We start from the raw sequence: 13,138 nt of genomic DNA on the forward strand, positions 1-13,138 counted from the left end.
CATAATGAGATCTGTCTGCACAGGTATCAGGAAATAGTCACAGAATAAACTGATGGCGCACCTCAGCATGTGGAGAAAGCGGAACCAGGTTTGCGTCACACATTCATTAGCCATTTCTGTGGAGATTAAGCTGGCATCTTCCTCTGGAACTTTGAATGGGGGGAATGAAGGCCCATATGTGAACCGTAACAATCTGGAGGAAACCATGAAAATAATACACTGAATAAAACACATGCAAGTCTCCACGTTGCATTCACCTTCATTACAGCATTGATGCACTTGTTTGGAGAAATAAGAGTAATTTATAGCTAAAAAGGATGCACTGTACTTGTCGCCACAATACAGCAGCCTTTTGGCTCTGCTTGCCTTTGATACAAAATATTAAAGAACTTGCTGACAGATTTCAGTTCCCTCCTCTTGCATTTGGATTGAGAGTTAATGGTCTACAAGAGAGCTGAGTGGTTGCAGGGGACAGAAACAGTCTGTAAGCTGCCTGCTCAGCCAGTAGCTGGACCATGGTTACCTAAGCTACTGCAGTGCTTGCACATTAGGCAAGAAAAAAAGTGCATCAGAAGAACTATAGTACATTTTTAATTGGAGGTAATTGCTAATACTACTACACCTACCACATATTAGGATTTGATTTTGGACATGGAAATACCTCTTTAAGGATTTAAACTTAAAGGGGTTTTTCCAAAAACAACATTAACCCCTTTCCTACACTAAACATACTATTCCGTCTAACGGAATCAAAAACGGAATAACGCGCAATCAAAAAGACTGATATGAACAACCATAGTACCACTGAAAACGTCATCTTGTCCCGCAAAAAACTAGCCGCCACACAACGTCATCAGCGAAAAAATAAAAAAAGTTATAGCTCGCAGAATAAAGCGATGCAAAAATAATTATTTTTTATATAAAATTGTTTTCATTGCATAAAAGCGCCAAAACATAAAAAAACGACCTAAATGAGGTATCGCTGTAACTGTACTGACCCGAAGAATAAAACCGCCTTATCAATTTTACCGCACGCGGAATGGTGTAAACGCACCCCCCAAAAGAAATTCTTGAAATGCTGGTTTTTGTTCATTCTGCGTCCCAAAAATCGGAATAAAAAGCGATAAAAAAATGTCACGTGCCCGAAAATGGTACCAATAAAAACGTCAACTCGTCCCACAAAAAATACGACCTCACATGACTCGGTGGGTCAAAATATGGAAAAATTATAGCTCTCAAAATGTGGTGATGCAAAAACTATTTTTACAATAAAAAGCGTCTTTTAGCATGCGACAGCTGCCAAACATAAAAACCGCCATAAATAGTAAATCAAACCCCCCGTTATCACCCCCTTAGTTAGGGAAAAATAATAAAATTAAAAAAAAATTATGATTTTTTAATTGTACGGCTGTACGTTATAAACTTCTGTGAAGCCTTTGGGGGTTTTCAAAGTGCTCACCACATATCTAGATAATTTCCTGGGGGGGGGGGGTCTAGTTTCCAAAATGGGGTCACTTGTGGGGGGGTCTCCACTGTTTAGGTACATCAGGAGCTCTCCAAACTTGACATGGCGTCCGATCTGAATTCCAGCCAATTTTGCAGTGAAAAAGTCAAACGGCGCTCCTTCCCTTCCGAGCTCTGCCATGTGCCCAAACAGTGGTTCCCCCCCCACATATCAGGTATCGGTGTACTTAGGACAAATTGCACAATAACTTTTCCAGTCTAATTTCTCCTGTTACCCTTGGTAAAATAAAAAAATTGAACCTGAAGTAATTTTTTCTGTGGAAAAAAAAAAGTTAAATTTTTTTTTTTTTTTTAAATATTCAAAAAATTTCTGTGAAGCACTTGAAGGGTTAATAAACTTTTTGAATCTGGTTTTGAGCACCTTGAAGGGTGCAGTTTTTAGAAAGGTGTCACTTTTGGGTATTTTCTATCATATAGACCCCTCAAAGCGACTTCAAATGTGATGTAGTTAAAAATAAAATGGTGTTGTAAAAATGAGAAATCGCTTATCAACTTTTAACTTCCTAACAAAAAAAAAATTTTGGTTCCCAAATTGTGCTGATGTAAAGTAAACATGTGGGAAATGTTACTTATTAAGTTTTTTGTGTGCCGTATCTCTGTGATTTAAGAGCATAAAAATTCAAAGTTGGAAAATTGCGAAATTTTCAAAATTTTCGCCAAATTTCCGTTTTTTTCACAAATAAACACAAGATATATGAATGAAGTTTTACCACTAACATGAAGTACAATATGTCACGAGATAATGTCAGAATCACCGGGATCCATGGAAGCGTTCCAGAGTTATTACCTCAAAGTTACAGTGGTCAGAATTGTAAAAACTGGCCCGGGCATTAACATGCAAACCACCCTTTGGTGTAAAGGGGTTAAGTTTGTTTTAATCAATACATCTTGGAATAGTAATAAGTTCCACAATTGGATGTGCTTAAATAAAATGTTCCTGTGCTGAGATAATCTGATAAATGTGCCCCTGCTGTGTAATGGCTGTGTCTGACCGTACAGGGATATGGTCTGATCATACCACAGCTCCTGGGCAGGAGAAAGAGTAAGGGTACCGTTACACCTAGCGATGCACCAGCGATTCTGATTAGCGATATGACGCGGTCAGGATCGCTGGTGCATCGCTAGGTGGTCGCTAGTGAGCTGCCACACAGGCAGATCTCACCAGCGACATCGCTGGGGACGGGGATCGCTACTTACCTGTCAGACGCGGCGATCCTGCGTCCTCCCGCCCGGCTCCATGCGTCGCTCGTCGGCGCCACAGGAAGCCCAGCAGGAAGTGGCCGACGAGGAATGGTCCAGGAGCTTCTCGCGCGATCAGCGATAACCAGCGGGGGAGCCGGTCAGAGGTAAGTATCACATGTAACAATATCGCTGCAACGTCACAAAATCGGTGACTTTACAGCGATACTGCTAGCGATATCGCAGTGTGTAACGGGGGCTTAAACAGATAGAACGGCGTGGGATAAAAGCAGATACTTTCTGCCGGTTTTTGTAAACAATGTTTTCTCCCAAAGAAAGAATTATTTGTGATCCCATGTTGTACTGTCTGTATACGCACTTTTGCGTCCTCCCCTGCTCAGTAGACGTAGTATTGATCAGAACATGTTCCTGCACAGTCAGACATCCAATTGTGCAAGTTAATATTACTCCAAGATGTATTGATTAAAATGAACTTTGATCGTGGGACATCTCCGTTAATTAGGATTTAAACATGGAAACTTAAATTTGGGTGACAAGAGTGAGAAAATTAACAGTCCTTGGATGTAATACGTTTCACGCATCTTGATGATGATCCATCACAAAACACTAGTAAGATGCTCTCCTTAACCATACCTGGGCAAGGGGCGCCCCCCGGGCCGCATCTGGCCTGCCCACTGCCTGTGACCGGCCCGCGGAGGGGTCCGGTACTTCTCCGGTTCCTGCTTTCCTCATGAATCATTCATGAGGAAAGCAGAAAGCAGAGGAGTCCCGGCAGATGCGGCGGTGAGCGGAGCGGACCCCGACCTCCTGACAGCGGCACAGAAACATTGCCTCCAACGCACCGCCCACACACCAGACCTGCAGCGCTGACTGGTCGAGGCTGGAGGGGGGCGTGGTCTGAGAGAAGGCTGCGTAGATGCCGTTGGTGGCGTCTGCTTGCAGCAGTATACATCACACCACGCCTCCAACTCTGTGCTAAAACGTGCGGGCGTGGAGGCGTGGTGTGATATATACTGCTGCAAGCAGACCAGTGACACTGTGGTGCAACGTAAGGCTAGCATCAACTACTTTAGACTGGGTCTGAACTGGGTGTTTGGGTCTGGACTGGGTGTTTACGTCATGGCAGGGTCTGGGACTCTGGGTAGAGTGGTCAGCGCCTAATAAAGCCCCGGTGAGCAGCACAGGAGTAGTACACAGATACCACTTGCTTCTTCCCCTGCAGCAGCCACGTTCTTCTGAAACTTGGGCAGAGACTCCCATTGGAAGAATTAGGCAAGGTTAGCTGTTATAGCCCTTAAATATGTCGGCTAAAAAAAGAAAGATTGATGCAGAATGCAGAGTTTTTAACAAGGAATGGACTTCTAAATATTTATTTGCTGAAGCCAAAGGTAAAGCTGTGTGCTGAGTTTGTGGAGAGCACATAGCTGTGTTTAAAGATTACAATTTGAGTCACCATTACGAGACTATTTTCATTGTACTGTAAATCTTTGCATTGTTTAACATACTGTTTGTTTAGGAAAGGATAGCATATGTATACTATATATTATATACATACATAGTATTGAGTACAACTGAGTTAATTATATTAGTCCAGCCCTCTGACACCATCCCAATTTCTAATGCAGCCCCATGGCAAAATTAATTGCCCACCCCTGTCCTTAACAGTCTTCCAAATTTATCACAAATCCTCACCTAGATGTTAGGGCACAGATTGCTTTACTCCATTGTTCTACCACAGCTGGATGGTGTCTCCAGTTGGCCACCATTTCTTTGGCTGTCTTCCAGTAGGGTGGTGTTGGGAAGCAGCGAGTACAAGCTAAGAGCCAGACTTCAAACAGAACGCCAATTAACTTGTCTGCCAAATTTTCTGCAATGCCTCCTAGAAAAGAACGAACAGTTTTGAGGAGAAGAAGAAGAAGAAAAAAAAAAACAAACAAAAAAGAAACCTTTATCTATATTAGTTGATATAACATTTTTTAGGTAACAAACTGCTTAAAAATGAGCTGTCACAGAGAAAAGTGGTCATTTCTTGCTGGACGTTCTTATGTGATGTATGAATGTTCAGACATTGTAACAGACAATCTGGTGGAGGTGTAATTATAAAAAAAGAAAAAAGGGATGCTGTCAGTTCATGCCGGGAACGCAGTTATAGCTGTCACTCACTATGTACTGAGCAGTGAATGAAGCTGTGACTTAAGGCCCAAGGCTGATGGAGGAATAAAGTTAATTTCCCCCCAGTAGCAGGGCTCTCAGTGCATCGGCAGGTTCAGAACACTATTGACCTGCAGATTAACCCCATATCTGCTGGTTAATAGCATTTACTACATGGAGAGTTCCCTTTAACCCCTTACTGCCATCAGACGGCATAGTACATCCGATGGCTCCGGCAGTGAGCCAACTTCAAAGCCGGGACATGTCAGCTGTTTTGAACAATAGCCACGGGCAGAATCGCGATTTTTTTTCCCGTTTTCTGTTACACGACATGGTAAAACCAATGATATTCAAAAGTACAACTCGTCCCGCAAAAAGTAAGACCTCACACGGCCATAATGACGGAAAAATAAAAAGGTTATGGCTCTGGAAAGAAGGGGAACGAAAAACGCAAAACCGAAAAAAGCTCCGGTCATTAAGGGGTTAATCAGGTCAAAAGTGACCTGATTTTGCTTTTTCTTTATGCTGCTCTGCTGAGTATGCCATTTTTAGTTTATTTTAATACATCAAATGGACATTTCATATGGGCTTTATTTAGTGCCAATTTTCATGGCTTTTTCCAAAGGAAAGTGGCCCACAGGCTAATAATGATCAGCCTAAAGCCACACCCCCAGAGAATCCCATGATCCACGCCCCAGAGAATCCCGCATTCCACGCCCTCTTGTAAAGGTGATAAAAACTGGCACCAAATAAGGCTCATATCTCATATCAACTTAATAAGGCAACTAACAAACAGGCAAGCCCTGCATGTGCTACGGCTGTCTAACAGAGGCGAGACAGGCAGCCGCGGTAAATCTACCATCACTAGAACAGCGCCAGCAAGGGAGGGGAGTATACATGGTTTTATTTTATTGGGGCCAAATATGAGGAATGAGAAAATGTTGGTCAAGTAGTGGACAAGCTCTTTAAGCCTTTTAGTTTTAATAAATATGGCCATTTCGACAGCACTGCTCATATACATGAAAGAAATTTGGCTGACAATTTTGCCCATTTCCGACAAATATGTAAATTTGTGCAAATGTAAGGCAATTCTCCATATTTTTAGAAATATAGATAGCACTAAAACAGCTCAATAAAACCCATACAAGTGAATGCAGCCTCCAATTACTCCTTGGTAAGTAACAAGATGACGCCATGTCTAACCTGAGACAGTTGGAGCCGCAAGAAGTGTGTCATTGATTTGTAGAAGAAAAAGCAGGAGAACCTCCCAGGTTTCCCGGGCCATGTTGGTAGAGTCTCGTGCCAGCTTCTGGACAGAGCGCAAGACCTGCAGGCACAGCCGAATCTGGCTAAGTAACTGTTCCTGCCTGCAAGTAAACCAAAAGAAAGAGGGAAAAAAAAAAAAAAAAAAAAAAAAAAAACTTAGCAGTCTTAAAACAAATGTACAGATCTCAATTTTCCAGCAGATATTTCCCAGAGACACAACACAGGAGTTCACAGAAATCATTATTTATATACACTGTACAGTGAGGAAACCACAAACATATGGTAGCCACTTCAGGAGGTTGAACCGTCTCCCTTGCCCTTCCTATTCATGTGGGATGGACCAGTTCTGGTGATGATGGTGGTGCGGTGTCCACGCCGGGGCAGACAAAGACGGAGTGGGGTCAGACTTGCCACACCGCTACTCATGCCTTGGCGGTAGTCATTTTCCCTTGATGAGAAGAGACTGAAGGAGTAGGAGCAAAACCGTGGTCGCTAGAATAAGGACTATACTTTAGAAACGTATGGTCACATTTACTACGGAGGAGTGGAGGGTCACTGACTTCACTGGCTGCCATGTACCACCCTTTGATGGATGGAACTGTAACAAGACCACATTCTCCATTTCACCTTCAACATTAATAATACGGCTGATCGGTAGCACAGATCTAAACTGCCACAGAATCTTGTCCCATCACAGAAAACGTTGACTCCCATACGAAAGCCGAGAAGTCCAACAATCAGCCTCTGTAGTGGCAAGAAGTAGTCATCAGTGGTTTATTTCCCCTGCAGGGGAAACTAAGTATTACATGCACTGTATCATAAACGTCCATGAAATACATGCTGGGCCCAGTGCATTTTTTTTAATGGATCCATTTCTGAAGAGGATTCTGAGTGGATCTCCCTCCATGATCTACTTATGTCCAAAAAGGGTATATTGGAAGAGTTGAGCCAAGCCCTATTTAATAAATGTACGCCACTGCAATATATTGGCTGCTGAAGACTCTAGCACACAACCTGGACAGCATGTTTTATAGTTTGGAGACCTGTATGCTTTCCTCCCATGTTCGCAAACATACTTTATATAAAATGTATGGAATATCATGTAAACGAGGATCTTTAGTTGGGCTCACGCAGCAGCTACAGATGTAGGATTTCAAGGGCATTTAACAAGCCCTCTGGGTCTAAACTATTTACATTCGTCAGGATAATGTACAGGATGCCAGGAACGGTGCACAGTAATCCTATTCCAAACTTATTCCTGTACCAAGCAGCTACAAAGACTCAGGTTTTCCACTCATCTCTCAAGACAAAACGTCCAAGCCGCTTACAAACAGCAATATTCCACAAATTGATGAAATGCAGAAAGCCCCCTCCCCAGTAAGCCCATATTTGGCTACATTTAGGTATGGGCATCATAATTCTCCTGTATACACAGATTCTGCAACCCTGCGCTTGTGATAACGTACCGAGGAGCGACAGAAACATTAACGTATACAGAAGAGGGCAAACAATCTGCAGAAGTAAAGCAATTCACAGCTCAGAAAGATCTCTGCATATAGCACCTACCATAACACGGGCAGCTGATTGAGAACCTCTTTCAAAGCAGATTTTCCTGCCTTTTTCATGGTAGCAAAGTTCATCTTTGCTTCCACCACACAAGCATTAACAAGGCAAGGTGTTAGGCCACCAGTGTTAAGGGTCTCGTTTCACATAACGACACACCAGCGATCCCGACAACGATACGACCTGGTAGAGATCGCTGGTGCGTCACTAAATGGTCGCTAGTAAGATGTCAAACAGGCAGATCTCTTCAACGACGCACCAGTGATCCCGACAACGATACGACCTGGTAAGGATCGTTGGTGCGTTGTCACACAGCAGCTATTCTGAACGATTCCAGCCTGCGTCCCTGAGTTCTGTGTCGACAGTCGGCGTCAAACACAGCGATACATGCTGGCCAGCGGGACGCCGACGATGAAAAAATGGCCCAGGACATTCAAGCACGACCAGCGATATCCAGTGGGGGGGCTGGTCGCCGCTGTGTGTCACAAGTAGCGAGATCGCAGTTGCGTCACAAAATCGGTGACGCATTAGCGATCTCACTATGTGAGACGGGGCCTTAAGACATATGTGTAACCATAAAATATTTTTTGAAAAAAAAAAAGATTAAGGGAAATTGATCAATTTACTTGGTGGAAAAAGATTTTTGTGCCTAAAAAATAGTGACTATTCTGAACAAAAAAGTTAATGAGTCCATAAAAAATACAGAATTACAAAGTTAACAGCAGGGGGAGTTGAGTTGGTCAGTAATAGTTTACCTAAGACATTCACAGTGCATTTTGTAGGGTGAACAATGTTTACTTTCGCACATTGGTCATGGCCATTGAGTTGAGCAGGTGTTGTTCACTTTCACACATTAGCCAGACATGGAGATGCTCAGGTTTTGTTTACTTAAACTTATCACTAAGGCTGGTTTCACACTTACATGCGTTCGCATGTGGATGTGTACGCATGCGTTGTTTCGCTGTGTGCGGTGAACATATGCTGCATTTTTAGAGGCGTCAAAAATCCGTCCAATATGCGCAGGCATGCGCATGACTGCGTCAAAAACGCATTACTGTCTATGGGAACACATTGGAATGCAAGGAAATGCGTACGCATGCATGCTTCAGACTGAACAATCCTCCAATTGACTGTCACTTCCCCAACCACTCCTAGCCCATCATCATAGCCCAACACCCCTCAGGTCCACAATGTAACTCCCTCCCGCAGACCCCAAAAGTAAATCCCATCATTTTTCTTTATTTGTTAAATTTCAAATTGTTTTTATTTTTGTTATTAAAAATTCTTTTGTTTCTCCCTGCGTTTTCTTTATCTCTTCATTTAAGTAGGCAGCAAATTTATCCCTCATTTGGGCAACTTCCACTGTAGTCCTCAGAGGGTAATCTTGGTAATCCTGCAATGTGATATTAACAGGTTCATCAAGTTCTAAGTTGCGTCGCTCTTTTGCCAGGATGTAATTGTGCATAACACACTTTCACAACCTCATTGTCTCAATTTTAAGATTGATAGCTGTAGTCAAAATGCGCCATTTAGATACCAGCAATCCAAAGGCACACTCCACAGTTCTTCGTGCCCTTGTCAGTCGGTAGTTGTAAATCCTTTTGGTGTGATTCAAGTCCCGACTTGAGTATGGTTTCATGAGGTTGCCATACATTTCAAATGCCTCCTCCCCAACCACAACAAATGCCATTGGGGGTCCTTCAGTGTTCGGAAGAGGTCGTGGCTGTGGAAAATTGAAATCATTACCATACAAACGTTGGCCCATGACTGAGTTTTTGAAAGTCTGGGAGTCATTTCCTTGTCCAAATAAGCCAACGCACACGGCGACAAATCGACACTCAGCATCTATAATCGCCATTAGAACAATCGAAAAGTATTTTCGTAACAAATACTCGGATCCACTTCCAGCTGGATTGATAATCCGAATGTGCTTACCGTTCACAGGCCTCAAACATTTTGAAAAATTGCAAATGTCCAGAAATTTTGCAGCATTTTCCAGCCAGAGTTCAGTTGTGGGTTGGGAGAGGAATTCTTGACGCAGAACGTCACAAAGCACGGCAGGTGTCTTCAACAATCCCAGAAAGCATGGACACTCCAATCTGGAACTGAAAATGTAGAGATAAGGTCTCTCCGGTAGCCAGGAATATGAACAGAAAATGGGGAAAAAAATAAGCACGGTATTTTTCAGATAAGACGCAATTTTGTTCCCCAAATTTGGGGGAAAGTGGGGCGTGCGTCTTATAATGCTTATCTGTGTGCTGCTGTGCTATAGAGTGGGGGGTGGGGCGGCTCTGGTGTGGTGTCATGGGGCTGGGGTGGGCTGGCTGCGGGCTGCAGAGACAGTGGGAGGTCCTGTGCTCCCGCTCATTAGGCTAATGTAATATTCACTGCAACCGCTGTCCATCACCTCGGTGCTGAAGTAGCGCCGAGTTGGTAGACAGGGGAGCGGTGCACATTTCATGTGCCTGCACTCTCCCCCCACGCCACTATAGTCACCTACCGATGACTGCTCCTGCTCACAGCTCCCCCCGTGGCTTTCCTGTGTCTGCTGAGATCCTCCTCCTGCAGGGCGCGCAGCAGCAACTGCTCATTCAGGCAGTTCATTTTCAGGACCTTCCATGATGTGACCAATAGGACCTGCGGTCACGTGACTCCCAGTGTGCACTGCGAGTCACGTGACCGCAGGTCCTATTGGTCACATCATGGAAGGTCCTGTAGCTACAATGAGCTGCCTGAATGAGCAGGAAGATCTGAGCAGACACAGGAAAGTCACGGGGGGAGCTGGGAGCAGGGGCCATCATCAGAAGGTGAGTTAACTGTTTATTATTTTATCATGTGCTTGCCAGCAGGGGGGAAATATAGGGACGGGGGCCATGTGTGCCAGCAGGGGGGAATATAGGGATGGGGGGGGGGACGGACAATGTGTGCCAGCAAGGGGGAATATAGGGACAATGTGTGCCAGCAGGGGGAATATAGGGACGGGGGGGGGCCGTGTGAATGCCAGCAGGGGGGAATATAGGGACGGGTGTCCGTGTGCATGCCAGCAGGGGGGAATATAGGGACGCGGGGGCGATGTGCGTACCAGCAGGGGGGCATATAGAGAGGGGGGCCATGTGAGTGCCAGCAGGGGGGCATATAGTGACCAGGGGGGCCATATCCAGGATGGGTTGGGGGGCTATGTGCCAGCACAAGGGGGCAATGTGCCAGGATGGGGGTTATATAGATACCAGGATGAGGGACATATACAGTATATGATTTGAAAGACGGATACTGGCATTATAAAACACACCTCCATTTAACAAAAAAATTTTTTCTTTTACTTCACCAAATTTGGGGGTGCGTCTTATAAAGCGAAAAATACGGTACATGGCTTTTCAAACAATAATACTAACGACGTGTTCTCCACAGGAATTACTCGACGTAGTTGTGTCCTGCCTGGAGATGGATCCTCGGACACGTTGCAGCAGGGCATCGAAGCTCTGTTCCAACATCCTCGTGTAGTCAAACAACTTTTGTGGGTTTTTACGCAGCTCAGTGTACAATGAGTGGTAGGCTCCACGGCTCTCTCGGACTTCTAAGATGGAGGGTTGCCAATAGCGACGACGACATCCCGTCTTTCTCTTCTCCCCAAGCCACAGCAAAGGCAAAAGCCAATTTCAGTGAAATCAAGATTAATCATGAAGCTCTCCACGCTAACATCCATCTTGCAGCTGGACACAGCAGCAAACGACGAGGATTTAATCAGTGTAAATATATATACAGGGGTTGGACAAAATAATGGAAACACCTGGAAACATCAACAAAAGTTATTTTAATATGGTGTAGGTCCACCTTTTGCGGCGATTACAGCCTCAATTCTCCGAGGTATGGATTCATACAAGGTGTGAATTTTTTCCAAAGGAATTTTAGCCCATTCTTCAGTTAAAACACCCTCCAGTTCTTTGAGCGACGATGGCGGCGGAAATCGACGTCTAACTTGAATCTCTAAAATCGACCATAAATGCTCAATAATGTTGAGGTCTGGGGATTGTGGGGGCCAGATGAGATGCTCATCTTCATTAGAATGTTCCTCGTGCCATGCTTTAACGATTCTAGCTGTATGAATTGGTGCATTATCATCCTGAAAGATGGCGTTCCCCTCCGGGAACAGTGCTTGAACCATAGGATGCACTTGGTCACCCAAAATGCCTAAATAATCTTGGCTGTTAATTCTTCCATGAAGGGATATCATTGGCCCGGCGGATCTCCACGAAATAGCACCCCAGATCATCACAGAACCTCCGCCATGTTTTACGGTTGGGAGAAGGCAGGCTGGATGGAATGCTTCTTTCAGCTGTCTCCAATCGTATACTCGGCCGGAGGTCGGAAATAGGGTAAACGATGATTCGTCTGAGAATATCACGTTTCCACTGCTCGAGGGACCAATTCTTCTACACCACTCTAAACGCTTGGAAACATTTGTCATTGAGAGCAGCGGTTTTCGAATTGCAGCTCTTCTGTGGAATCTAGATTTGTGCAGCTCCCGACGAACAGTTTTCGTGGAAACTGGGTTCTGTAGGTGTTCATTGAGCTCAGCAGTGATTTTCTGAGCCGTGGTCTTGCGATCCTCTCTCACAATTCGCTTTAGAGTCCGACTGTCTCTCTCAGTCAACTTCGACTTTCGGCCGGACCTGTGCTTTGCTGCGGACGTTTTTCCTTCTCTTTCAAAAGTAGTCATTACTTTGGAGACAGTACCTCTTGACACGCCAAGCATTCGGGCACTTTGTTACACTAGCGCCTGCCATACGAGCACCAACAATTTGGCCTCTTTGAAAATCCGAGAGGTCTGCCATTGGCATCAGGTTCTCATCAATGCTCTTACAATTCTGCAAAACAAACAGTTAATTTACATACACATAACACAAATGATCAACTACAAAACATTACCATATGTCACAGTTTGCATGTTTATAACATGTTCGAAGATTATGATGCCAAAACTTTAGGCGCTTCCATTATATTGTCCAACCCATATCTATACTTACTAAATGGGAAACTGCTGGGGAAATCAGACATGGAAAAAGACTTAAGCAACTTAGTCAATAAGAAGCTAAATTGGAGTGCCCAGTGTCAGGCAGCTGCCACCAAAGCAAATAGGGCCATGGGATGCATTAGGAGAGGTCTGGGGACACGAGATGAAAACATAATTCTCCCTCTGCACAAATCACTCGTCAGACCACACTTGGAGTATTGTGTGCAATTTTGGACGCCGGTGCTCAAGAAAGACATTACTGAACTTGAAAGGGTTTAAAGGCGGGCTACTAAAATGATAAATGGAGTTGGTTCACTACAATACCCAGAAAGGTTATCAAAATTAGGTCTATTTACTCTAGAAAAGAGAAGACTTAAAGGGAGACTTAATATATATGTACAAGTATATCAGAGGGCAATACAG

General features: G+C 44.2%; 1 protein-coding gene across 4 annotated transcripts in view; it reads right to left on the reverse strand.

Moving 5' to 3' along the window:
• Nucleotides 1-13,138, reverse strand: part of RALGAPB (Ral GTPase activating protein non-catalytic subunit beta) — a 171,918-nt gene that overhangs the window by 112,325 nt on the left and 46,455 nt on the right. For all 4 annotated transcript variants that reach the window (XM_073555376.1, XM_073555377.1, XM_073555374.1 and 1 more), the window contains exons 4-6: nucleotides 6,079-6,242; nucleotides 4,417-4,603; nucleotides 62-193 (exon numbers count right to left, since the gene is read on the reverse strand). In XM_073555376.1, the coding sequence (XP_073411477.1) occupies nucleotides 62-193; nucleotides 4,417-4,603; nucleotides 6,079-6,242 (483 nt within the window). The remainder of the gene's footprint in view (nucleotides 1-61; nucleotides 194-4,416; nucleotides 4,604-6,078; nucleotides 6,243-13,138) is intronic.

The sequence above is a fragment of the Dendrobates tinctorius genome, unplaced genomic scaffold, assembly GCF_039654945.1.
Source record: "Dendrobates tinctorius isolate UK_male_01 unplaced genomic scaffold, ASM3965494v1 ptg000223l, whole genome shotgun sequence".
Lineage (NCBI taxonomy): Eukaryota > Metazoa > Chordata > Amphibia > Anura > Dendrobatidae > Dendrobates > Dendrobates tinctorius.